Raw genomic sequence first — 26,572 nt, forward strand, 5'->3', positions numbered from 1 at the left:
CGAGGTGCCGGTTGCCTAGGGAAACGGAAGCCGGAAGGAGAGGGGGAGGCGGGCTCTGTTGTCCGGGCAACCCCGGGGAACTTCCTGGCGGGAGATTCGGTGCTGGGGGTGGGGGCGACGGCCAGAAAAATAAAGGCCGCCTGAGGCACCCCGAGGTGGGAGGCGGGGGTCGTTGGGTGGCTAGCCAATAGGGAGAGAGGTCACGGGGGGTCAAGGGTGGGGCAGGGGGGTTGCCAGGGGGAGAGATCGGGGGGGGGTCCTGTACTCGAAGGTCACGTGACTGTATGGAGGAGCCCGAGACAGAATATTGGTGGTGGGAGGGGAAGAGAAAGGGGGGGCAAAGAGGGCCTCTGGGCATGGACAGAGTGCCTGCAGTTTGCTTCATGGCATAACCTCCTGCTTTTCCCCTGAAGAGCTCTACCTGGTGTGTGTGTGTGTGTGTGTGTGTGTTTTATGCAGAGGCATATATATACGCATGCATATACACATATATTTGCTGTATGCAACTATGTGTATATCTATATATCTGTATCTACTTATGCACTTGCATATACACACATATACTTAAATGCCATATATATGTATACATATGGATACACACCACACACTTGTGTGTGTATGTATGTATATGTGTGTATGTGTGTGTGTGTTCATGTGCATGAGTGCATGTGTGTAAAGCAAATTAAGGGTTGGTCTCGTTTTCTCTGGCCAGAGTCAACCCTCCCTGCAGGTTTCTTGTGACGATAAACAGAGGGGCGGGATGGGGATGGCTGAGCTTCCCGACTCTTTAAGTTTATCTTCGCAAGAACCCTGCAGGGTAGACTTTTGTCGGAGAGAAGGATAGACTGGCCCAATGAACTCCAGAGGGAGAGGAGGGGAAGGAGGTGGGAAGCGGCAGGTCCAGTTTATATTTCTGTTTGCATAATGTGTGTGTGTGTATGTGTGTGTGTTTGATGATATTAATAACAAAAGAATTAAAAATTCTTTCTCCCAGGTCTCTTAACAATGGACCAGAAAATCCTAGAGCTCGCCAGGGATGAAAGATCAGAACAGCTTCAGTCATGCCTGCAAAATCTGACAGAAAAGGAGGTGAGCTGCTGAGGTGATTTCCCACCCCTAGGGAAGGAGACGTAAAAGCTTTGTTGAACAATGAGTTTTGCGTTTTTTAGGACAGCTTTTAGGAGGGTAAATAGAAGTGGCTTAGTAAACGTTTTTGTGGATCGATATGCAATGGAGGATAACTAAGGGCCAAGTAAATGTATCTGCTGTTGAGATGGTGTAGACATTCAGCTGGGGACATAACCTTTCTCTTATAATCAATTGCAAAGGTGTATCACGATGACAAATAAAAGTGTGCCATTCTCTCTTCTTTTCTTGCTGCAGTTGAGTGACTTAGTCACCAAGCAGGCTCTGAAGGGGAAGGAGACCGGAGCCCTTTTGAGAGCCCTCTTCAAAGGTATGAAGCAGTGGCCAGTGACGGCTGCAGATTCTTCATCAGCATTCTAGCCTAATTACCTAGATAGGAATTGGATATACAGTACAAGACTTGTGTCTTGAACAAATATGCTAAATAACGCAGATGTTTTTGTACCTCTCTTGGTTGTTTAAAGATGTTAGCCCTATAAAGTATCCTGTTTTCCCTGAAAATAAGACCTTACCTGAAAATAAGCCCTAATATGATTTTTCGGGATGCTCGTAATATAAGCCCTACCCCCAAAATAAGGCCCAGTTCAGTGAAACCCTAACCTCCACCCTTGTGCAGCAACCAGAAGAAGTTGATGGGACTGTATTTGAATCAATGTAGATGGTTGTACATGAAAAAAAATAAAAATAAAACACCCCCTGGAAATAAGCCCTAATAGTTTTCTTTGGAGCAGAAGTTAATATAAGACCCAGTTTTATTTTTGGGGAAACACGGTAAGTGCCCAGGTAAAATTGTTGGGTCTCAGGAAAGGGTCTTCCTGTCTTTGTGGGCTGTTGATGCTTCTTGACCAACCAAATATGGAGTTAAAAGGGTGTTTTAATTGGACTCATTTCAGCTGATAAAGGGATGCTTCAGCTCTTCACTTGAGTAGAATACCTAAATTGTTAAAATTGCATAGAAGCTAAGAGTGAGGCTTGCTGACCAGAGGTCAGGAGAGAAAAAAAAGAAGTGCATCATCTTCAACAGAAGAGTGGGTGAAGTCACCCAAGAATGATCTTGAAATGTTTGTTCAAAAGATTGGTTTTGTGGCTGAAGGGCCCTTTGCTCTCCGCACTAGGTTCTCCTTGCTCCCAACCGAGTGGTGTCACAAAGAGGCTTCAAGTTTACAAGCATTGCCTCCAGTTGGTGGAGTCCGGAGACCTGCACGTGGACGTGGCCTCTGAGATCATAAGGCTGCTGATGATAGAGGTAGGACTGGATTTGTTACGATTCGTCTCTCTAGGGCTTGCTACGTCGGAGGGGAAAGGTAGTTCCCTTTTGCAGCTGAGTTCCAACTTCATATTCTTTAATTGGCCACCACGTGAGCAGTATCGCGAATTTCCTACATGTGCTTATTATGTTATAAAAAGGTCTGCTACCTATTAAAACTTAATTTCATTGGTGGTGGAAGCGTCGGGCTAAATCTCACTTTAGTCTCAGCTGGAGAAGATCTGCTGAAACATCAGATAGTAAATATACTGTTTATTTGCTTTATTTATCTCTCATTTGTGTCCTAATGAAGGGACTCAAGATGTCACGCTACACAATAAATCAGTATATGAATCTGAAAGTGCAGTTAAATACAAACTTTATTGTTGATGGATGAGTCTTACTCATTTCAATGGGTTCGCCCTAACTGGGACTAAAATCAGATTTAGCCTGTCTGTTTTAGGATGTGAACACACTGCCTTATGGATAAAGAGTAGAAAAGATGATTGGGTCCTGTATCTTTGATAGCTATGTTAAAGGAGGGAACTTCATCCAGAATGGCTTGTCTGTTGGGCTGTGCTGCCTAGTGGTGTTACTGCTGCGCTTCAGAGAGTTATTGTCTCTCCAGTTCAGAGTGTGGGCGAAAAATCACCTGACATTCGGTGTGCAAGGTCCAGGAGCAGAGTCCGTAAAAAAGAGTTAGTGGTTCTGTGAAGACAGCATGGCCCTCGTGCCTTTGCGCAGATGGGTCACCATTAAATGTGGTTTTTGCCCTTGGGATAGTTTGAACATCCCAGGTCTCCAGCGTCTTTGGCTGATGGGCCACGGAAGGGTGAGGATGGTGCTTCCTATTTTCTCCTGGAGAAGGGGTGGAGACAAGGAGTAATTTTAAAGCAATTTGTAGTAGTCATTTTTATTATTTATTTACTTAAAATATATTTACCCTGCTTTTCTCCTTAAGAGGACCCAAAGCAGCCATGTATTATTTGTTTTCATTGTTCACTCCCTTAGTTCACTATGTGTCCTTCTCTTTTGTCTCTCGTGGGTCAGGCTCACAAACTGCCAGGCCCTTCGCTGGGGGATTTGGCCGCTTTGTTTGTCGAAGCGGTCAAAGGAGGCAGCCTGCTCAGTGGCAAATCTCTGGAGCTCTTTCCTACTGTGCTGACGGCACTAGCTACATCCAAAGAAACCCTGGTTTATGGTACAGGTAAGCCCCCTTACGCTTTCTTGCTTGCCTTCCCGCTCCATTCATTAGCAGCCTCTCTCAGGAGTCTCTGTCCTGTTTCCTTGCCTCAGGTGAGCTGAGCGGGGAAGAGTTTAAGAAGCAGCTGATCAATACGCTGTGCTCCAGCAGGTAAGCACGCCTTGGCCACGTTTTGATCAGTTTTCTTTCCTTCCTTGAAGGCAGGCAAGAAGGCAACAGTTTCCTGCAAGCTTTTTAACCACCTGCTAATCTTCAGAGTCTCTTTAGGCACCTTGGAACACGAATGTCCCCCACTTTTTCTTTCCTTCTGCCATTTCCTCCTATTATAAAACGGTACGAGTCGGGATCGTACGACATGTAATAAAATACAAGCCCTAGTAGTGGTTAGGACGGGAAACCTTAATCATCTCGTTAAAGAAAGTTTTGCCTCTCGACTTCACGACTTTATTCCCCACCTCTTCCTCTCCCCATCAGCCTTACTGGAAAGAAAAGCCTCACTCTTTTTTGCTAGAAGATAAGGAAAACGATTTCCCTTGAATTGTAGAGCCCTTCCGTTTTCCCGTATCCATATGCTCTGTTACTTGGCGTTTTGTACATATTTTGCCAGCAGAGTTAAAAGCAAGACAGTGCAGAGGAGCGGCTGGGAAAATGACCGTGGCTTTACTGAAACACAGGGGCACTTTTTTTATATGGGCATGAGAATCTGGCAACACCAGAATTAAAAGCCTCACAGGCTTTGGGGATCAGGGCGACCATTTCATGCTGAGGGAGAGAGAGAGAGAGAGAACGCCAGTCATCTGAGTGAAGCAAAAGGCTGTACAAGGAGATATAATCCTATTTTTTCTTCCTGGAAAAACCTTTAGGTTGTCATTGATTTTTACAGTATTGTTTCCTCTGGTTCTTCACCATCTCTTGTGCTGTTACATGTTGCATCCCCTCTCTCTTCCACTGGTTCCTCACGTTCGGACTATCCTGTAAAGCAAAGGTGGCCTTTGTGTCTTGGGAACGGTGGGGGGGGGGGAGACACAGAATATACCCCTTATATATCCCCTTTTTGACCCAGCAGTGAAACAGAGTTTCTATAGCTACAGATTCTGTGGCAGGGTTAAAATCTTTATAGAGTGTGTTGCTTTGTTGAAAACCTGCATTTAAAAAGTAGCTTATAAACATCTTGAAGGAACAAACCGTTTTAAGAAACATCATCCCTTGAGTTCCAAATGGGCTAATATTTTCTTTTGCCATGCTTCCTGTTGCCTGCTTGATCAGGTCTGCAAAAACCTTGTGCCATAATACATTTTCCCCACTTTTTAAAGTTCTGCTAGACCCTTTGTCATTTTTGCTATGACCGGCTCACGCGCTTCCCTTCCTTGGGAAGTGTCTTCCGTCAGCAGTCCAAATCTTTGTTTCCCAACTCATGTTTGTATTTGCCAGGTGGAATCCTCAGTACGTGATTCACCTCACCTCCATGTTCAGGTAATTTCCTAACCTCTGTCATGAATGGTCACTTCCTTCCCATCTGTCAAGGGAATGAGTAAGTGAAGGGCTTTGGCTTGAGAAGACGTTTTTGTGGGCTGAGGGGGTTCTTAAGCAGCTAGAGTTAGTTCTGAGTGGAAGGATTCAAGGCTGCATCGATTTGGAAGGACCTCAAGCACTAGCCATGGTCTTTACACTAAGTATTGGATCTGCTTGTCTCAGGGAGATGGAGAGGGTCCAGTGAGTCACCTCCCCAAAAATAGATTCCCTCTCGGTGTGTCCGCCTACAACTCCCAGAATCCCTCAGCTGGCAGACCTCTCCCCCAGATTTTGTTAGGGTGACCCTTTTCTCGCTTTCTGTAGTTCTGGAATGGGAGGTGCATGGCCCTCTCTCTAAATGTTGTAGGACTTCATCTCCCATCATTCATCACTATGGCCTGTACTGGCCAGGGCTGATGGGAAACGCAGCCCCACCACCTCTGGAGGAGAATCTGTCCCCCCACCCTATGCTCCTAGGACGAACGGTGCTATTTATTCTGCCTTCTGGAACAGGCAGACGTGGGACAGGGGGGGCGACGATGAGGGCCGTCTTGGTCTTTCCTCTGCAGGGACGTGCCGCTGAGTGCCGAAGAGCTCCAGTTTGTGATAGAGAAGGTCCTCAGGATGTTCTCTAAGCTAGACCTCCAGGAAATCCCTCCTTTAGTTTATCAGCTGCTGTTGCTTTCTTCAAAGGTAAGGAAGGTTTCTGGAGAAACGGGCCCTCAACATTTCATAGAACTGCCAAGATCTAGCCCTACCAGGTTAGTGGAAAGGTGAGGTGGAAGTGTGTAAGGTAACCAGGACAGAGTCATCCTAGGCGAGAATCCTCTTCTGCTTCCACAGAGTCCCTGCATGATCCCTTGTGGCACGAGAGAAGGTACTGTAATAAGTGCCTGTTGAATTTCATAAAGACTCCTCCCCCTGCTGCATCTCTGTCACTGCTGGGTTGCAGGATGCGGGATAACTACCAGCGCAGACCTCTAAAGAGCAACAGATCTTTGAGCTTTAACCGGGACTTTCCCAGCCAAATGGAAAAGGAAGGTCCCCTTATAAAGAGCGTGCCCTCTTCCGTGGATGCTGCCTTGGCACCTTCTCCTCCTCCATTACTGACGGCTCAACATCTTCCTTGGTTTCTCTTTTCCCATCTGCTGGGGATTAAGCTGGGTCTTCTTGGGGGTACCATTTTTAGCTCCACAACCGCTGGATGGGGCTGGATGGAGCACGGTGGAGCTGCGTCGTGTGCAACTCAGCTGCTGCCCCCCCCCCCCCCCAGAAATGCACAAGCCTCCCAGACTGGATCTCTGTTTGTACGTTTGTTCACCAACCATACATTCCCTGATTGGGAATTTCACTTTGAAGGATTAGAGCCACCAGGATCCCTCGCCTACGGCCATGGTGGCTAGCAAATTTTGGGAGTTATAGTTTGACAAAGCAAGGTTGCCAGGCTCTGCTCAGGACCCAAGGAGGAGACGTTATGTCAGACTTCAGCCAGCTTCCCCAAGCACTGCACGGGAGGGTCAATATTATTGATCCGTTTTATCACTGAAATAGGATTTTGGTTACTTTCTGGCCGTGTAACTTTTCCAGGGTGGCAAGAAGAACATATTGGAAGGAGTCATCAACTTTTTCAACCAGATGGATAAAAAGCAAAAGGAAGAGCAGAGAGATTTAGAGTGAGTTGCTTCTCCTTGTCTTTCGTTCTGCTACGATGGTTCTTACCTTTAGATCATCCTTACTGCATCTGTGTTACAGCCATGATGGTACAACCCACTGCCTCTTTGTGGTTGTGTTACTGACTCTTTTCAGGTCAGCGGACCTTGGAGAGGCCACCGTTCCCTTAGACCAGCTCCGTCACGTAGAAGGCACCATCGTTTTGCATGTTGTGATGGCCATTAATCTGGACCAGGATTTAGGAAAGGAACTCATAAAGCACTTAAAGGTATGTGAAACACACGACAAGCCTCAGTGTGGAGCCAGTGGTTGATGCCGTCAGAGATGACCGCGGTGGTTAATCTGCTTATCAAAAAAAGACCTTCGATGCTACTGGGGCTGATTGGATTGTAAGTGGGGGCCGTGGTGCTTTGTCGTGACCCAACCAAACCATGATTTGGGACATTAGGAAGAGCTGGTTTCACTATCAACTCAGCTTTATTATTTATAGATTTGATTTAAAAAAAAAATACCGTGGCTTTCTCCATAGAAGCGGTGCTAAAATCCAGTAGTAAGTAGCAAACAGAGTAGTTCCCTTCCGTTAGAGAGAAGCCCCAGGGATTCCATGAGCCTGCTTTAGTTGACTTAATTCCTGGATTTCAGTCGCTGTTTTGAATCTAAAGGGAAAACTGAAACATTCACTTATTCTTTATTTATTACAGTTCACTTACAGCCCATCTTCCTCCCAGCACAAAGACCCTCTTTATAATCGTGAGATCTGAGGTAGAGCACAAAATTCATCATAAATATTGTGTTTTTCTGACTTTCTCTATTCCTTGAAATTTCTTAGGCCGAGCAGCAAGGGGATCCCGGCAAGGCGTTATGTCCTTTCAGTGTAACCATTCTGCTCTCAGTGGCCAGAATACACAGATTTAAAGACCAGGTACAGTACGTCTTTCTTGACGACACGAATGAGTTTGGACGCAAATATGTTTGTGGGCTCCCTGAATTTGCTCAGTTCACCGAATACAGTCTTACTAAGATTGGCTCTTAACTTTGTTTGAGCAAACTGGGGCACCCGGTTGGTTTGTTTAGTCAATCTGCCACCTTTCTTCCAGAACTGGAAATCGAGGCGGTATGCAACTTTTTAAAAAAAAACCTTTTTTCTCTCTCTCCCTTTAGGTGTTTGACTTCCTTAAAACGTCGATTGTGAGAAGCTTCAAGGACAAACAGTTTCTCCAGAGCTCCAAATTTCTTCAGGAATTGGTCCCTCAACAGTTCAGCATATCTGACATGTTTTTAGAAGTTGTGGTAAACAGGTGAGTGGCTGAAGCAGAGGTAAAATGACTGAAATACCCCTCTCCGCCTGCTTTCCTAGCCTCACCACTGCCATCAGCATGCCATGTATCCTTAGTAATGCCTTACACGTCCACCGTCACCCCATGGAAGCCTGCTTGGGGCTTGTGACCTTGAAGGGGAGCCATGCTTTCTCTCGGTTCGTCCTTCTTCACCACCACAGTTGATTGGGACTCCCCAAAGAGGGCCTTCTTCCTGTTTCCAGGCCATGAGACGCCTTACTTGGCTGGTCCCTTCCCTCTTCCTCTTTCCATCACAGGACAACAGTTCATTTATACTAAGAAGCCATGGAAGGAAGGCTCCTTTCGTGCTGGGTGTTGTCATTCTTTACTGTTAAAAAGCCAAAAGGAAAGTGTGCTGCTTATATACTGCCTCATAGTGCTTAAAGCCCTCTCTGGGCAGCTTACAATTTAATTATGCAGGTTACACATTGCCGCCCTGCGAGCTGGATACTCAGATTTACTGACCTTGGAAGAATGGAAATCTGGGTGAACCTCAAGCCAGCGACCTGGAATTGAACTTGAGTTGTGAGCAGAGTTTTGGCTGCAGTACTGCAGTTTAACCGCTGCTGTTGTGCTTTTAATTCACTGCTTGTTTTTAATACAGCCCGTTTAATCGCACTTTGGTAGTAACAGCTTGCTGTCTTGTTAGGTATATCTGTTTTTGTTCATGTTGTGAGCTATCTGGGGTCCTTCGCAGAAAGAGAGGCAGGATACCACATAAACAGTATATAAAATATGAAACAGACAAGTGGTAACTGAAATATTGCAAAACATTTGCGGCTTTACAGAAATGCCAGCTCTACCAGTGAGAATGAACTTTAAGAATGTGGACGTTGTGCTTTTCATTTTTATTTATTTGTTTATTTATTTTGCTCTATCTCCCTTTTTTGACACTCCTGTCCAGTGTGTTTGGTTGGGATCATGTGACCCAGGGCCTGGTGGAGCTTGGGTTCATCCTGATGGACTCGTATGGACCCAAGAGACCTTTTGGAGGGAAAAGCGTGGAAATGAATCTCGGCCTCCCCAAAACTCCAGCTCAGCAGACTTGCAAGTTGGGAGCGGATATCCTCTTGGAAGCCTTCAAGGTCAGCCCGAAGGGGCATTCTGTGTTCCCACGCTTGGGTGCAGGCATGCTCGGGGGGGGGGGCGAAGAGCCCCTCATGAAGAAGGGCTAAGTAGCAGCCGAGGCTTAACGTGGTTCCTCATAGGCAAGCCTCCATCGGCCATAGGATTCTAGCCCATCGGTTTGAAAAAGATGGAGAAACCAAAGCACCCTTAGGGTTTTTCCAAGCACTCTCGGACTTGAACGGTCTACACTCAGCCAAGCACAACCCCCCCCCCCAAAAAAAGTGGATATTTGTGACTGTTGCTACAGTCTTTTGGGTCCAGCCACTCATTGAGGGAGATTCTGCTTGTCTGTGTCAAGAGTGACCGAATGATCCGTTCTCCTCCCATGAAGGATCATATCCTCAAAGGAGGGGTTTTTTACTCTTCCCAGCAATTCCACAAGAAGGGGTCACTGCTGGGGGTCTTTGGGGACCTTTTTCACGGGCTGGTCAAACCTCCTGCAGGTCTGAGACAACTTCAGAAAAGCCGACCGACCCAGTTTGTCTCTTCGACTCTCCAGGGAACTGAAACGGAACAGACCCAACGTGACTCTTTCCGATGTTTTGCCCCCCCCCCCTTTCCAGGTTCACGAACCCATTCAAAGCGAGATCTTGGAGCAGCTCCTGAACCGAGTGATCACAAATGCAGGCTCCCCTGTCAGCCACTTCATAGGTAAGCCTGGAAGGAGTGAAGGGAAAGATGGCGCCTGGGGAAGACCATCTCAGCCTTTCACGGGGCGGGAAAGAAAAGTTTCTCGGCTTCAAAGGATCCCTGTTCTTTCCTCTAGAGCCACGGCCGCCAAGGCTACATTTCTGTTTTGAGAATTCTGGGCCTGAGATAACACATTGACCCTGTTCGAGGAATTTCCAAGGGGGTAGCCCTGCTGGTCTTTTGTAGCACAAAAAGCAAGGAGGGCCACCTTTTTGTTGGTCTGTAATAGAACTATAGGCTGTGCATCTCTCCCAAGCTTGCAACGTCTCCGTCTTCCTCTCACAAGCCTTCCTCTTCTCTTTTCAGATCTTCTGTCCAGCATTGTTAGGTCCTCTCCCCTTGTCCTTCAGAACTCATCTTCCAAAGTAGGAGAAGCCTTCGATCATCTGTCTTTCCTGCCCCTCGACACTGTCCAGGGACTCCTTAAAGCTGTGCAGGTAAAGCTGTTTTTATTTTCTGTGGGTTTTTTTAACGAGTGGCTTTTTCAGTTCTGAATGTTCTTGAAGCGATTTGTGGTGGGATACTCAAACCAATGTCTGACCCAGAAGATACTGACCCAACTCCGGGAGGCCGTGGAAGACAGGAGGGCCTGGCGTGCTCCGGTCCATGGGGTCACAAAGAGTCGGACACAACTCTAAGTGTGCTGCTCAACGACTAAACAACAACAACTCAAACCAACACACCATCCACCTTTAAAATCGTCAAAAGTGGCAAAATAGGTGCCACTTACACAGAAATCATCACTAGTTTATTAAAGGTTCACCTCTCTCTTTCTCACTCAATGCTTTCGTTTTGCCTTTTCCCTTTCAATGAAACCGTGAAGTTGTTTTATAAATCAAATCAGCAGAAGAGAAAAAGGGTGGAATAAAAGGGGTGGGATCCGGCCCGTTGTATTCATCCATTTACTTAATTTAAATATTCTTACCTCGCCTTTCTCCTAAAAAAAAAGGTGGCTTATATCAATAAAGCACAATATGGAAAGCTTAAAAAAACAGTACATTATTCAAATGTTAAAGAACACTGTATTAAAAATGTTTCAATGTCCTTCCTAGCCTTTCCCCCTCACCCTTAGCCTTCCAGCTCCCGTTGTTCCTTCTTGATTCACATGGCAAAGCAAAGTTCTAACGCTCCTTCTTTTTTCCTCCCCACCCCAGCCCCTGCTCAAAATAAGTATGTCCTTGAGGGATTCCTTAATCCTTGTTCTTCGCAAATCCATGTTCTCCGGGTAAGTTGCCCTCCAGAAAAACAGGATAGATCCGACATTGCTTGAGTTGTCGTGCTCCTTTCTCTTAGCCGTAAAAGCCGGCTGTTTTTATACCTGCCACAGATCTCTCGGCGGATCATTGGCAGGGTCTTTTGTAAGACAGCTTCCCCAAACGGAAGTGTTCTTTTTTTGCTTAAGGCCAAAGGCAGGGTTGCTGTGTTTTGCATCAAAGCAGGGCTGCCGGCTGCTCTCGTGGGGAGACTCCACTCCGACTGAATTTCCAAGCAGAAGCCCCAGGCGAAGGCTCTGCTCCTCCTCCTGTCAACGGTGATGCTGCTTGTTGCCAGTTCAGTTTTCCAAACTCTTGTTTGGATGATCCTGTTCTGTTTAGTGACTGGATGGATAGCTCAGGGGGTGAGCTTGGGATCCAGAGGCCGGCAGTTCATTTCCCCCACTGGGGCTTCTTCTGGGAGAAGAGCCAGCCTGTGTAGCCTTGGGCCAGCTGCACAGTCCCAGGATGCGCCCCCAGAGGAAGGGAATGGTACTACACCTCGGAGGTCTCTATAGCTAGGAAACCCTGTGAAGTCGTCGTATGTCAGAATTTCCCATTAGGGCAATGATCGACAGGAGCTTCCGGAGACTCCTCTGCTTCAGCTTACTTCTTTCCCTGTCTTGGGTTTCCCTCCCGTCTCTCCGCTGCAGGCAGCTGGATGCCCGTAAGTCAGCCGTTGCTGGGTTTTTGCTCCTCTTGAAGAATTTTAAGGTTCTGGGCAGCTTGACCTCTTCCCAGTGCAGCCAAACTACTGGAGCAAGTCAGGTAAGTCCGGTGCCCTTGGGTAGACCCTGTGCGGTCCCAGGTACCTGCTTGACCTCTTCATTCATATCTGTTGGGAGTGGGGCAGAGTGGAGAAATATAATGGATTTCACGACTGCAAAATCTTTCAGCCACCATCTTAGCTGGCTTTCAAGGAGACAAAACAAATTTCTGGGAACTGGAATTGGTGCATCCCTGTGTAGGAGCAGTCTACCTGTAATTATTCCTAATTATGGATAAACCTCAGAGGGAGGCAGTGGCTTCCCCTCTCCATGAATGCCCAGAAGCTGTTGTTGAAAACAGGCATTTGGAGCAGAGCTTGGAGGAGTTAATCCGTAGGGCTCTTTCCTGCAGTATCTCAGCTACGATGGCTAGGAGCATTGCTAACCCTGCAGGGTTACTGGAGGATTCTGGGAACTGTAGTTCGAAAAAAGTACCACTGAAGCTCTAGGTTCAACCAGCTTGATCTTTGCTGGCCTTTAGCTCTTGTGACAGAGGGTGTAAGTCTGGAAGAGAGGAGAGATGCAGCTGTCCAAAAGGTGTTGGACTACATCTCCCATCAGCTCTAGCCGTTGAATGCAAAGATGAGGCATCATGGACAATGTAGTCCAGCTGCCAATATAAAAATGCCACCCATTCCATGTCCCAGGTGTAAATGCTTATGGGGTATTTAGAACTGGGTGCTCAGAATTTCGGCGGAGAGAGAGAAGACCAGAAAACAAACAAACAAACAAAAAAACCCAAAAACCAGCTAAGATGGTGGCGGTCTCGTCAGCCTGATCTTGGCAGAGTCAAGCATGGGACAGGAGGGCTGGCCTCCTTCACTCTTGCGGAGAAGGCCTGATCCTGCCCTGCTTTGCTGCTGCCTTCCAGGTCCAGGCGGATGTTCACGCACGCTACAATGCAGCTGCCAACGAAGCCTTCTGCCTGGAGATCCTGGGCGGGTTGCGCCGAGGCCTCAGTCAGCAGGCGGACGTCCGGCTCATGCTCTACGAGGTGAGGAAGGGTTCCCCCTCCGGCCTCCCCCGTCACATCTTCCCCACTGCCGCTCTTCGTAAGGACCCCCAGGTTGCGCTGCGGGGAACCGCGGGGAAGGCGGCTGAGGTGATCGGCCTCTGCCCGCCTGCGGGAAATGGTTCAGCTCCAATAAAGTCGCCCGTGCACTCAAATTACCCGATGGTTCTGCTGCTTTCGTCGTGCGCCCTGAACCGCCTGGACTGTTACTAAGGGCAGAGCTGGAGCCGTCCGCCAAAATTTTGTTGGTTAATTACACTGGCATTAAGTGCAGCGGTGTAAATCACAGCTGCCCATCACTGCTCGTTATGGAGCGGCTGCTTTTATCCCTTTTGTGCACCGAGTCGTGTGACTAACGAGGAGTGCCATCGGCAGCTTGTGAGCTTGCGATTTACGCAGTTGCATTCAGGCTGGCATAACTTTTTAAAAAAGTCTCTCCCCCCCCCCCCAACACTGACACTTTTATTTTCCTTTCCTCCGTTCGTAGGGTTTCTATGATGTGCTGCGTCGAAATTCTCAGCTGAGCACATCCATTCTGGAGATGCTGCTGTCTCAGGTAAAGGAAAGAGATTAAAGCCTCACAGACATAACGTATCTCGTTCGGCACTCCGCGTGTGTGCTTCGGGGGCTCCTGTGTTCTTGACAGGGTTTTCTGCTTCCACTTTTCCATTCTGATCCGCAAGGTTTGGAGAAAATGGTTAAGGTGGTGGGCACTGGACCAGGAAAGAAGTGGAGGGAATTGACATGTGTCTGTTGTCAGGATGAGCCTTTAGGAAGTGTGGATCTTCTTTTTAAAGAAAAAAAATTATTCCTCATTTATTTTGGCAGATGAAGCAATATTATGAGGCGGAACGTGACCTGCTGCCCCCGATAAAACTTGAAGGGTGCATCCTGGCTCAGAAGGACCAAATCTTCCTGCAGGAACCTTTGGTGAGAGAAAGGGATGGGGAAATAATGGCTTTCCTAAATGCATTTCCAGGGGTGCTGATGCCTGCCTTTCTGTCTCTGACCTACGTCAGCGCCTTTCCCCTTAAATGGCAGATCTCTTTATACCAAACCACCCATGAGTTTCCATTCACCATGGAAGGGGAGTCACCCCCCGGTGCGAAAGGGGAGAAGGAGAGCGGGTTTTTTGGCAGACGACAGGTGCAGGAAATCCATTCGAACTGGGGAGGCAGTGGGAGGCCAAGGGTTAAAGCCCTATTTGACCACCACCAGCCCATCACAGGGCCCTGATCCCGGTGCCTGAACAAACAGCCCAGCAACGCATGGCTGCTTCCTCCAGGCTCACCTCCTTGGCTGCGTCCAGCACTGTCTTGTCTGGTATAAGAGCACTTCAAGCCTGCGTCGACAGGCGGAGGAGGAAGAGGAGGAGGAGGAGAGCTTGCAGCAAGACCTGGAGGAGATGCTGCAGTCCATCACCCGCCGAATGATCAAGAGCGAACTGGAAGATTTCGAACTGGTAACGGGAGAAGCAAGAGCAGGAAGGGAAGGGCTCCCTTTCTCGGGGTGGGTGGGGGAGGGCCGGGAGAGCAGGTCTGATTTGCTTTTGTGTTTGATGCTCAGGATAAGTCGGCCGACTTTTCTCCATCGACCGGCGTGGGTTTGAAGAACAACATCTACGCCATTTTAGTGATGGGCGTCTGTGAAGTCCTGATGGAGTACAACTTTATCACAGGGGAGTTCAGGTCAGGAGCCCGTTTCTCTTCTCAGCCTTAGGTAAAAGGTAAAGGTTCCCCTTGACATTGAGTCCAGTCGGGCGCGGTGCTCATCCCTGTTTCCAAGCCGTAGAGCCAGCGTTTGTCCGTAGACTGTTTCCGTGGTCACGTGGCCAGCGCGACTAGACACAGAATGCCGTTACCTTCCCACCGAGGTGGTACCTATTTATCTACTTGCATTTTTACATGCTTTTGAGTGGCTAGGTTGGCAGGAGCTGGGACAAGCGATGGGAGCTCACTCTGCTGCGTGAATTTGATCTTATGATGGCTGGTCTTCCGACCTTGCAGCACAGAGGCTTCTGCAGTTTAACCCGCAGTGCCACCATGTTCCTCTTCCCAGTCAATAAACAGGAGGAGGGAATGGCAACCTCTCCCTTGCACATAGTTTGTGTGGGAGGGCAGAGAGAGAGAGAAAGACAAGGCGGTGGCGTCCAGCCTGCTTCCAAGGCCACCCACCCCCTTGGTGGTCTCTTTCATTCTGCCTGCTCGTCTCAAGCCGCGTGTTTTCACCTTTGGCTCCTCTGTGTTGCAGCAAGAGCAGTTCTGAAGATGTCCTGGGCCTGTTCAAGTGTTACACCAAACTGGGCGACATCCTCAGGGAGAAAGCTGGAAAGAACAAGCCCCCATCAGCAAGCAAAATGGCCCGGAGTTTCCTTTCTATGGGTTTTGTGTGCACCTTGCTTACCAGCCTCTTCAGGTGAGGAGCGGAGGGGTTGAGAGAGAGAGAGAGAGAGAAGGGCTTCATGGATTCTCGTCCTCCTTGTCCTTTTGGCCCACGGGGATCTCCCCCAAGAATCCGCTTCCTTCTGACCCTTGTAGGGACAACTCCCAGAGCCGGGAGGAGAGCCTGGCGGTTTTGCGCTCCAGCAGCGACTTCCTGCGCTACGCCGTCGGTGTCGCCCTGCAGAAAGTGCAGCAGTTGGAGGAGACGGGCCAGACGGACGGGCCGGATGGGCAGAACCCAGAGAAGATGTTCCAGAGCATCTGCAAAATCACTCGGTCAGTCGCGTGCCTTGCGGACCAGAGGCTTTGGTGTGTCCCCCATGAAGGCTAGCATTTAAAACTAGCTCAGGCTTGTTGCTTAGAAGCAAAACATTCAAAAACCCGGAAGGGTTCTTGGAAACTGAACTAGTATTAGATTCTGAGCAGATCGCCTCTCTCTATTTAGAGGCAACCGATAACCATCGCGCTTGGCTACTAAGTTTGCTGGCCCTCCACTTTCCTCTTCCCCCCTCCGCCCCCCCCCCCCCGCAGAGTCCTCCTGTGGAGATACACTTCAATCCCGACAGCAGCTGAAGAGTCAGGGAAGAAGGAAAAAGGAAAAAGCATCTCGCTCTCGTGCTTGGAGGGTTTGCATCGGATCTTTAACGCAGTGCAGCAGCTTTATCCGACAAAGATCCCGCAGTTTCTTCAGGCCCTCGGTAAGGATTCACGGTGGCCTAGAAATGTTGCAAAGCATGGGTTCGTGACCATTGACTCGTGATCTGTAACCAGATGGTATAGAAGACTGCCCTTTCCATGTGAATCTGCCCCTCAGATAAAAAGCTCTATTTCAGCTTTTTCTCTTTGTTTCCCCCTGCTAGCTATGTGTTGCTTATGGCTGTAAGAGGCAAGGGTCTTCTCTCTGGTGGTACCCCAATCCCAGCATCGGCTTCTAGGGCAAAGCCTCTCATGCCGTCACTACTATATTCTAGATGCCAAGTCAGAGGCAGGAAGGGTGGAGTGGCAAAACCCAGCTTGAAACTCAGATGGCCAAGCTGTGATTCTCAATAGCTCATTCCAAGTTCTGGCTGGGCCAAGCCTTCACCATTTCTCTTCATGATATCTGTTGGGACTTCACCATAAACCTTGGTTTGTAGCTTAGCTCGTGAATTGACCAAACCAACCCCAGCTTGTCTTCTACACTTCCGGTTTCCTTCTCTCTACCCCCTTTGGTCATTTCTTCTTATAGGGTGGGCTGTGAAAGCAAGAAGCCAGAGAGAAGCCACCCCCCCAGAGTCTGGAAGGTTAGGAATTCAGACTGTGGTTTGTGGCAGTTTTGTAAATCGTACCTTGTTAGGAGAGGTAGGTGTGCCCATCACAGCAGACCAGACTCAAAAAACCACATTGGTGATGCATCACTGCAGCTTCTCCGTGTTCCTTTTATCTTGAATCCTTCACTCCCGGGCTCAACGTTGGGCCTTTGTGACATTGCTTTGTTTCTCTCTGACCAGATACATCAAATGAAGAGGCTGAGGATGCAGCTGTGAATGTGACCGAGAAAGTCAACTTCCAGATTCGGCAGTTCCAGGTAAACTATAGAAAGGATGTGGCTGGGGCTGAGTTGACAGAAAGAATTCACTCTAACTGGGAAGGTTGAGGGTCCAGTGGCTGCCCTCTAATTTAAGTAATGCTCCTCAGGAGCAGGCCAGTGAAGAACGCTCCAGGTGCTGCTATCTGATTTCATTCTTTCCTCTTCTCCGTGCTTTCTCCTGGTGTTGTTTTCGTGACCTCCTATTCTTTCTCCCCCCCTAGAGATCATTGGTGAACCAACTGAATAGCGCTGAAGATGACTTCAACAGTAGAGAAGCCCTTCTGCTGATCAGCATTCTAGCCACGCTTTCCAAACTCTTGGAACCCTCTTCCTCCCAGGTATCTCTTGCAGTTGCTTGAGAAGAGGAAAGAGCAGGCCTGCAAAAGGTGGAGGGACCCATGCCAGTAGATCCGTCAGCTCCAGGGGTCTCGAGTTCAGCTTGTAAGGTTTTTGAAACAGAGCAAGGCCCTCCCTTATCACCCTGTCTTTTATCAGGGCAAAAATGAGGATACTGAAGTTGTGTTCCTTCTAAGAACTCGTCCCTCATGCCTGCAATAGGCTGTGCATGGCTGGGAGGTCTTGGGAGTTTATTTTTTTTATTTTTCCAACCCACTTTTTCAAGGCCCTACTAGGGCGTCTTCTGTGCCGCGGATCTGTTTTCTGCCCTTTCATGATCTAGGTGAGCCTTCAGTCCAAACTCTCGGATGTGCCCGCGGCTCTTCAGAGATGCCACTCAATTATGTCTTAGCTTCTCATGCTTTTAAACTTGCCTTTAACACACATAAAAAGGGGCTTTTCAGACATGTAAAGAGCTGTGCTTTTGTTCAGGCCAAAGAAACCGATAAGGTGAACTTCCGTCTTCACCTCCATCAAGCAGGAGTTTAGGGTCCTGCTGCCCCCACAGAAACCTTTAGAAACAAGGGCTGCAGGAGAGGAGGAAACAACAGCACCCCGTTGCAATCACCACCGTTTTTATGAGTTCGTGTTTTGGCGATGCCTTCATGTTCTTGTGATCCTCCTGTAATTCAGTCTGGGAGATTTGTAAGGTGACGACAGAGGAAGAATGCTTAAGATGATTTAATGCAAAACGGCTCCCTCTCTTTCTTTAGTTTTTGCAGCTGTTGTCTTGGGTGGTCAAGATCTGCAAAGAAACTGGCTTAGGTAAGAATTCTGGCGGGGTTTAGATTGGATTCTTCTGTCTTGAAAGCTGTGAAGCGAGCGGGCACCCAGAGAAATATTTGCATTGATCTTTATTTTGTTTTTTTAATACATTAAAAAAATCCGTACAGGATTAAAGGTGGTGCCCAAAGCTGCCCGGGAGGGGTTTCGAACCACTAAATGTCTTAAAGTGGCCCAGCACGGTCCTCCACAATCCCAGTTTGAGAACTGGTTAGTATTTGTCCTGCACTGCTGTTTGTTAATCAATGCCAAATTGCCTTCCAAAGCCCACAGTTAGTACCAGGTTTGGTCCACTTGTTAGTAAAGTTGCTAATGGAAGAGGGCATCTTAACCCTCGAATTTTATCCGACACACACACACACAAAAGAGGCATTTAAAAGCGTCCCTGATCACATCCCTGTGTTTCGGTGCCTGGCCAACATTACGTTTCCACCAGGTCTGCTGGCTTTGGGTTTAAAGGAGCCCAGTGCTGGTTTCTAGGCTTCCTGTAACTTCTGCCAGTGTGCTTCCTCTCTCCGCAGAAGACGCGCCTTGCTGCAGAGGTTTGCTGAACCTGCTCTTCAGTCTCCACGCCCTCGTCAAGAGCCCTGTCACTGTGTTGCGTGAGCTTGCCCAGGATATCCACGCTCAGCTTGGGGACATCGACCAGGTGAGGGAACGCACTGGGTCTTTCCGGCTGAGTTCCTTCTGCGTGCATTCAATGGGTTACTTATGCTGCCCCCCCCCCCGAGAACCTCCCTTCTTTGATGTGATGGTGGGAACAACTGCAGAGAAGCCAGGGGAACCCCAGCACCCGAAAGGGCCACACTTTCTTCCCCTTGACACCATCACGTCAGTGCCTCAGCCATTTTCCTGCTCTAAATATTTGAAATGCTCCTCTTACAGCTTCAGTTAGGAGCGATTTAAGCCGAGGAGGGGTGCTGATATTTTGGCCCCACTCCTACACTATATAGGCCGTTGGCTTCCGGGAATTTCTGTGAAACGGCATTTGGTCTTCAGGTGGAAAAAAAGGGAGAGAAGGGCCAGGAAGATCTGGATTCCTCTCACACCCCACTCAGCCACAAAAATCACCAAGCGACAATGAGCCCCTCGCGCTTGTTCTAACCCTTCCTCAGAAGGCGGTTGCGAGGATCCGCAGGAGACGACGGGTGAGAATAATCTCGATTCCTCCCCTGTGTCTTTGGTTTTAGGATCTGGAAGTGGAGCATCAGTCCCACTTTGCCATCGTGAACTCCAGGACGGCAGCGCCTACGGCTTGTGTGAGTTGGGTTCTAGGAGGAAAGAAGGGCGATTCACCCAAGCCTTTCCCCCTCCGGCCATTGTGACGTCTTTCACGGTTTGACATCCACAGGTTGTTCCAAAGACTCTCGCTCTCTTTCCCTCTTGCTTAGTTGCTGAGTTTGGGCCAAGCGGAGAAGATCCTGGAAGACGTGGACTGGCTGGTCAATAAAATGAAGAGCTGCTTGGGATCAGAGACGGCAGGTGAACATGAGAAAAGGCACTCTTGCCCTATAAGTTTTTTGGGGGGGTGGGGATGGGGGAGGGAGCCGCCTAGCTCATTTGGAAGGAGGGAGGGTCCAAGGCTTGCTCTCATCAGGTTTGATTTGGGACAAGCTCGTGTAGGTTGCACGGCTCTGGGGAAGCCGGCTGGAGCCCACAGAATCTTCTGCCCCAGGAGGCGGCTCATCTTTGAGCGCCCCACGCCTTTCTGTTAATTTCGCCCTGGGCTGGACTTGATGGTTGACTCATCCGCTTGGGTCATTCAGCCTCCACCGATTTCAAACGCAATAGATACATGTGGAGAAGCGCCAGCACACGAAGTATGAAGACGAAAACACACATTCAGCAAATGCTGGGTGAAAACCGACCTGCAAACAAGTTAAAATGCACACATCCTTTCAATGGGGAAATCGGGTCCTTTCAGTGAATAGTTGTAGGTCTTCAGATCGTCTCTCCTCCACTTCTGGGCAGCCCTGTAAGGAAACTCGTCCAAGGAGGAACTAGAATTGGCCTCGAGTCGTCTCCGGGATGCTTTTGAGGCCCTGATGAGTTTGGGAGGACTCCACAGCATCCTCCTATCTTGAGCCGACATCTTACTCTTGCCTCACTCATTCACGGCTTGGGAGTTTGGCTGCCCTGCTGATCAACGACTCACCCGGAGACCTAACCATGACTCCTGAGTAACCCTCTGCCCGCCCCACCTTAAGCTGCTGCTAGCTCTTGACCTAATCTTCCCGTCAGCAGTGAGGGAACACCATTCTGTGCCCGAGTCTTGAAGATTATAGCTTTGTCCAAAACAGGTGGTAGACTTACTAAGCCGAGATTTACAGCACTGATATCTTTTGTTTGTTGCAAGATTTCCTCTCTCTTCTTTATTTTTATTTTCATTTTTTTTTTTTTTTGGTAGACGACGCCTCTCAAGCAGCCAACCAGACGCAGCCCTTAGAAAAGGCCATCCTCCGTCAGCTGGGGACGCTTCTCACCGCTTACCACGAGCTGCTCCAAGCCGCCTTGCCTGCAGGGAGCTGTGTGGACACGCTGCTGAGGAGCGTCGGCAAGGTGTATGCCATTCTGACAGCCCTTGTAAAATATGTGAGTATCCCCCCCCCTTTGGTGGGAGAGGAAGAGGCTAGAGGTTCAAGGGCCCAATTTTTACAGATGAGACCTTTCAGATTAAAAATTTAAAAGCATGCCACACGGTAAAAAAAAAAAATTCAATTAATTTTGTAGCATGAAATCTGGAGAGAAGAAATTCTGTCTTCTCTGTTTGGGAGGGGTGGCCCCTGTTTTGTGTGCCAATGACATACAACATGAAAACATCCCCCCCCCCCCCCGGAAAGATGAGAGGGAGGTGGCCGTATTGGCCTCTCTAGACTGAGATCCAAGGGCAACCCTTTTGAGGCAAGCTGGGTTTACTCACAAGGAGAATTTTCTTGCTGAACCCCCACGTCCTCTTGCATTGTTCTAGTATATTCAAGTGTGTCGAAGCACAACCGGGGGGATTCCAGGACGCTTCGAAAAACTGGTGAGTCTTACGTTACAGTAATATTAGTGGATGCCTTTTGTATGTATACGTATGTATGTGTGAGAGTGTGTGTGTGTGTTTCCATTATTGCGGTGGAAGAAAAGGCCTGAGGAAGCTCACCTTAAAATATAACCCTCTTTAAGGTGCCACCACATTTTTGTCTTTTTCAGTTTTTCTTTTTCTTCTGTCTTTTACCTGATATGCTAGCAGAGTCTCACACATCTACCTCTTCCAAAATTGCTCCTGTGGAAAGATCTCCATTTCACTTCTCTCTAGGTTAGACTCTCCGGTTCCCACTTGACCCCCCAGTGTTATGCCTTCATCACCTACGTACAGGTAAGGCCGAAGAACAGGGCAGAAGAGAGGAGGGTGTCCCGTTTCATGCTTCCAGTTCCCAGTTCCGTCTGCTGTGCCAGAAAGCAGAGGTGGTGTCCCATCTTGCTTGAAGCCAGCCAGGTTTAGGGTTGATCTGTGTCTGGCTAGGTAACCCCGGGAACCTTACAGGTGCTGCCTTGAGCTTCGCAGAGCAATGTTAAGTCGACTGCGCAGATAGGGGGGCGTTCATTTACGCCGCTCATTCCGAATGAGCATCCGGTCCTCTTCCCCGATCTTCCTCTCCCCCAAGCTTCTCCCTTCCTAACAGCCGAAATGTCTTTTTCTTCCTGGTTTTAACGTTTCAGGACATCCAAAGTGAAACCTTGAGTTCTGCAGGGGAAAAGAAAAAGAAAAAGGAGAAAGCAGCCGCAGAGGTGTCCACCGTCATGGTAGGTACAGCGGTTAAACTTTCCCTCGCTTTTATTCCAAAGGGCACCAATTCCCCACATAGCAATTGGGGTGGTGGTGGTGGTGTAGTCAACAAGCAAGAAATCTACATGCTTTCACTTCAGGATACTGTATGTCATGCTCAGGCAGAGATGTATTTGGCCCTTCAGTGTTTTCTGGGCTGTGCAGTTCTCTGGATTTCGCTGAGGTGTACTTCGGATGGAATCTTTAGGTTGGCACTGCATAGATCTTCTGAACAGCGGAGAGAGAAAGGAAGATTGGATCCCAGTGCAGAGGTCACGTGGGAGAACTGTCTGCACGTCCAGGACGGCAGAGAAGCCAGGAAGAGAGCAAAAACAGGCGGATCTAAAGTAAAAATTGAACTGGGAGGGTGGATAAAAGGAATCGTTCAGCCACGGAAAGGCCTGCCTGGCTGTGCGCCTCTGTCATTCAGGGGGTCTCCGTTCAGACTCTCCCGAAGATCAAGCGCTGACATTCACGGCTCAGAGATTTCCTAGTGGTTAGCATGATGGGACGTACGAATTCACCATGACGAACTATAAAATTAGTTTGCTGTGAGGTCTTATCGCTTGTGTGTGTCTCTAACCAAAGTTTAATAGGTTCGTTTCCTCTCCTCCTGTAGGCCAAAGTGTTGCGAGAAACGAAGCCAATTCCAAACTTGATCTTTGCAATTGAACAATACGAGAATTTCCTGATCCACCTTTCTAAAAAGTCAAAGGTAAAATTCTGTTCTAAAAGATATGTTTGCAATTTTTTTTTAAAAAAATACACCATTGTAATTAATGCTCAGTAACGAGGTGAACAAACTGCAATATAACACAAGCTGAACTTAAATAGCGCCCTGGCAACTACCCACAGGTCGTCTTGGAAGGGGAGTTTGTTTTTCATTTGCCTACCTGTATATAATTAGGAGTCCTGATATACCATGTCAGAAATATTAGTTACAGCTCTTAAAAATCAAAACACAAAAAGAAGTTTCCATCTCTGCAAACGATGCATTGCTTTATTTATATATCACTTTTCTCCCAATAAAAGGACTCAAGGCCACTTACAAAAGTTTAAAAGACAATGCAGCTAAAATATAGAGTATTTTTTAAAAAATGTATTTCAAAAGCCACTGAACAAAAAAATAAGATAAAATGTGAGTGCAGCATCCGCCCCGATTAAAGTGGCTTTTTTTGCAGCTCGTCGCTTACGACAAGCCTGCCTGAACAGAAAAGTTTTTGCCTGCCGGTGGAAGGAGGCCGGGGAAGGGGGGGCAGCGTCGCCCCATGCGGAAGGGAGTTGCCCAGCCAGGGAGCAGCCTCTCTTGTGTGATCTCAGGAGGGTCACAAAAATGAGAGACGACCCCCCCCCCCTTGGTGTTCTTGAACCTTGGGGAAGCTCTTACGGAGAGATGGGGTTCTTTAGAGCGATTACTGGTCTTAGCCAGGAACGTTGAGGTTCCCTGTAGGTTTCCAGTCGGCGGTCCACAGCGGCAGCCATCCTGGATTTCCCAAAGGTTCTAAACCCGTTGTAAAGAGCGCTCCAGAGAAACCATAGCTTAGTGAAACAGGTGAGATGCTATTAAGACTTCAGAGAATACTGTTCCCATTGTCTACAGAAATAAATGATCTCTGTAGTTCGAGTGAAGTGCTCTCTTTCAAGTGTCGGTCTTAGGGTGAGGGGTATCTGGTCGTATATAACAGATTTTTGAGCCAGCTAATTTTTTTTTTTAAAAAAAAACTTCTCCCTACATTCATATATCTGGAAGGTGGCCTTTTAACCTCCACCCATCCTTTCCGGCTACTGCAGGTCAACCTGATGCAGTATATGAAACTGAGCACTTCCCGGGATTTCCGCATTAACGTCTCTACACTCGAGAGCGCCCTTCAGGAACAGAATGCTGAGGATGCAGAGAATGATCCTGACAACGAGCAGGTCAGCATATATGTCTTTGAAAGGGAAAAATGGAAAAGGGCTGCTTTTTCTCGCCGAGAGAAAGATACTCTGTTTGTAAATCCAGCCAGGGTTGAAGTAAACCATGGATGCCAGTGGGATGGGCTGCCTGCCGCCTGGCAAGCAGAATTAGATGGGAGGGAAAAGAGATGAACGTTCAGACAGTTTAAAGGGGAGGGCACGTGACGCTCTGCCTTTCTGTCTCTTCCCCACCAAGCAATTTTTTTTAAAGCTGAGGCAGCAAACAGAGCAGATTGCAAGAGATCTGGCAGAGCGGGCCTTGGCTTTGCCCAAGGAGAAATCTATGAGTCCTCGATCGCTTCAGCAGCTCATTGGAAAGCCTCTTGCGTATTTTGTCCTTCGACTTTGTTTCAATTGAATCTAATCGCAGCTGCTTTCGATGTCTAACAACTTTTAATGGAAGCGTTTAAATTTATTTTAGAGCATTGCATCGGCACAATCCGACAGCCAGGAACCCAAGAAAAAGAGACAACGGAAAAAATGAAAAAATGCCGTTTATTTTCTGGATGATGGTTTTGCTCCAGTCACATAGCAGCATAGCAGCGATAGACACAGGCTATTGAACATGGGACTTAATGGACAGCACAGCAGAACTGGTCTGCTTGCCGTTTGTATTGCATACGATCCCCTGCACGCTTGTAAGTCCGAGAGGGCACCAGCCTGTCCCCTCTCTTCCCCTCAACACTTTCTGAGAGTCACCACAGCATCCAGAGGCTGTTGGTATCCCTGTCGTTCTCTGTCTTCTCTGAGGGAAAAGAAAAGGCTGGTGAGCGGGCTTTAAGAGACTTCTGCCAGGCAGATTCCCTGAGACGAGAGGTTTGTTAGCTGCCTGAAGCCTTAATCCCTAGTTTCCTTTCTTCAGTGAGCCTTTGGTTAACTCGAGAAGTCGATATATATCCAGAGCGTCACCTAAAAAGAATAAATAAGAGTCGTTACATAGCATTTCACCCGGAGGTTTTATTTTAAACATTTCTTTTAAAAGGTTCCTGTGAGCAAGGTCCTTTTTTAATAGAATGTGTGACACTGAGTCGGTTTCTTGCCAAGGTGTCCTAGTTGGAACCTGAAGCCACAACTGTAGATCAGTAAAAAAAATACTGCAAGCTTTAGTTATCAGCGGTTTAAATACCCCTTCATTTGCACCAATTAGAAGGCGGTTATGTCAAGCGCTGAGCGCGTAGCTCCCACTTAGGTGAGAAGCGGTCGGCCTGACGTGCCTGTAGTGCTCAGGTGTAAAGAGCCATCAGTAATGACCGGTAATGAGAGAAAACTGCTGGATTGAAAGAGCAAGCCAGATGTTTATCAAGCAGCCCATGCCTTTTGGGACCGTTATCACAAGGCAGGAGAAATAAATCTCTAGCACAACCTAGTGTTTATAAAACAAGAATGGGAAGAAGCCAAGCATGGGGGCCTCTGCCGGCATGGTTTTCTGTAGGGAAGAAAAGGGGCCTTGCTCTTTGTACGAGCTTCGTCTGCAGAGCAGGGCGACACTCTACTCACCCTGGGGGATGTTGTATTTCCTTTCCATCCCTCTGGGGTTAGACGGAGTGATGCAGTCCATCGTTACTTCTTTCCTTAAGCACTGGTCAATGTCCACGGCGCTGAAAAAGGCCACTGACTGAGGCAGATCTCCAAGGCCCAGCTTATAGGCAAACATACACCTAGGAAATGCAGACAACCCACACGGGGATGTATATTATCCTCAAGCCGTTCTTCTCCTTTCCCATAAGACAGGGGACAGGCTCAGGGTCTCCTAACCGTCACAGGCCCAGTCTGGCACATGTCTTTATAGCCTATGATAAATAACTAAATTTCTAACATAGATACCTGATAGGAGATTTGGTTGTTTTCCTCTTGTTTTGAGAAAAAGGTTCAGACGAAGCACATTTCAACCACCCACAAAGAAGTATTTATTCAATGTAAACGCCTTGAGTACCCTGAAATCTGACACAAGAACTTGCAACGGTGGCTCTCCGTCCCTTATGCAGCCATGTATTTTCCCAGTGCACCAGATATATCCTCCCACTAATCCTCCACAAAGCTATACAAAACAGGCAAGCAGTGCCTCCCTCTAGGGTGGATGATTTCTGAACCATGGCCTTTGCATCCTGTGATGCTCTTTTGCTTCTAGCAGTTCCTGTTCTTCTACATGGGTGGGGAAAATGGTTCTGGGGAATAGTTTTTGGCTGACAGCATGAATATTAAACTTTGGTTCCCTACCATGATAATCTAGCCCTCGCGTGTTCCTTCTGTGAATTTTGTCATTTTCTTCTCCTGTTTATTGACACTGTGACAACTCTTATTACAGTTTCAGTGGATCTGTTAAAATTACTGCAGCGGCACATGCAGGAAAATTTAATTTGTGCTCTTCTTTCCTCTCTTTCGCCATAATTTGACTGTCAAGAGCTGTTGCTAACGACTGTAAACAAATAAAGAAGAACAGAACTGGCTGCCTTGCCTTGCTCATTTTAGAAAACCAAAAAAGTACCAGAATAAACCCTATTGGTTTAGTTTCTGATCTTGCACATATTCTTGGAAATGAAGATCATCTCCAAAAATAAATCCTTGCGAGAACTACGAATGCAAAAGGCCATTATTCAGCATGATCAAACACCCTCTAGTCTAAAAACTCCGCAGCAGATTCATAAATCA

General features: G+C 47.9%; 2 protein-coding genes across 6 annotated transcripts in view; one reads left to right on the forward strand and one right to left on the reverse strand.

Moving 5' to 3' along the window:
* On the forward strand, positions 1 to 26,370 carry FANCI (FA complementation group I). Of its 3 annotated transcripts, XM_020781712.3 has the most exons (38): positions 1 to 155; positions 995 to 1,089; positions 1,384 to 1,456; positions 2,262 to 2,392; positions 3,443 to 3,599; positions 3,689 to 3,746; positions 5,028 to 5,069; positions 5,678 to 5,801; positions 6,696 to 6,781; positions 6,915 to 7,047; positions 7,609 to 7,701; positions 7,941 to 8,077; positions 9,021 to 9,201; positions 9,808 to 9,895; positions 10,241 to 10,371; positions 11,089 to 11,159; positions 11,841 to 11,955; positions 12,826 to 12,948; positions 13,454 to 13,522; positions 13,795 to 13,896; positions 14,252 to 14,428; positions 14,533 to 14,654; positions 15,217 to 15,381; positions 15,504 to 15,683; positions 15,939 to 16,105; positions 16,898 to 16,974; positions 17,199 to 17,315; positions 18,087 to 18,138; positions 18,678 to 18,805; positions 19,347 to 19,415; positions 19,548 to 19,638; positions 20,564 to 20,748; positions 21,125 to 21,181; positions 21,458 to 21,517; positions 21,862 to 21,945; positions 22,587 to 22,682; positions 23,759 to 23,884; positions 24,345 to 26,370. In XM_020781712.3, the coding sequence occupies exons 2-38, from the start codon at positions 1,006 to 1,008 to the stop codon at positions 24,405 to 24,407; spliced, it is 4,014 nt and encodes a 1,337-aa protein (XP_020637371.3). In that variant the 5' UTR covers positions 1 to 155; positions 995 to 1,005; the 3' UTR covers positions 24,408 to 26,370. The 3 variants fall into 3 exon arrangements, with proteins under 3 accessions (XP_020637371.3, XP_078237044.1, XP_078237045.1); XM_078380918.1 differs by lacking the exon at positions 24,345 to 26,370 and having other exon boundaries at positions 23,759 to 24,287; XM_078380919.1 differs by lacking the exons at positions 1 to 155; positions 24,345 to 26,370 and adding an exon at positions 319 to 424 and having other exon boundaries at positions 23,759 to 24,287.
* POLG (DNA polymerase gamma, catalytic subunit) overlaps positions 24,400 to 26,572 on the reverse strand; it is a 20,871-nt gene continuing 18,698 nt past the window's right edge. For all 3 annotated transcript variants that reach the window (XM_020781707.3, XM_020781711.3, XM_020781708.3), the window contains exons 22-23: positions 25,421 to 25,581; positions 24,400 to 24,832 (exon numbers count right to left, since the gene is read on the reverse strand). In XM_020781707.3, coding sequence (XP_020637366.3) covers positions 24,768 to 24,832; positions 25,421 to 25,581 — 226 coding nt within the window. In that variant the 3' untranslated portion in view covers positions 24,400 to 24,767. The remainder of the gene's footprint in view (positions 24,833 to 25,420; positions 25,582 to 26,572) is intronic.

This window comes from Pogona vitticeps, chromosome 12 (genome assembly GCF_051106095.1).
Source record: "Pogona vitticeps strain Pit_001003342236 chromosome 12, PviZW2.1, whole genome shotgun sequence".
NCBI classification, from domain to species: domain Eukaryota; kingdom Metazoa; phylum Chordata; class Lepidosauria; order Squamata; family Agamidae; genus Pogona; species Pogona vitticeps.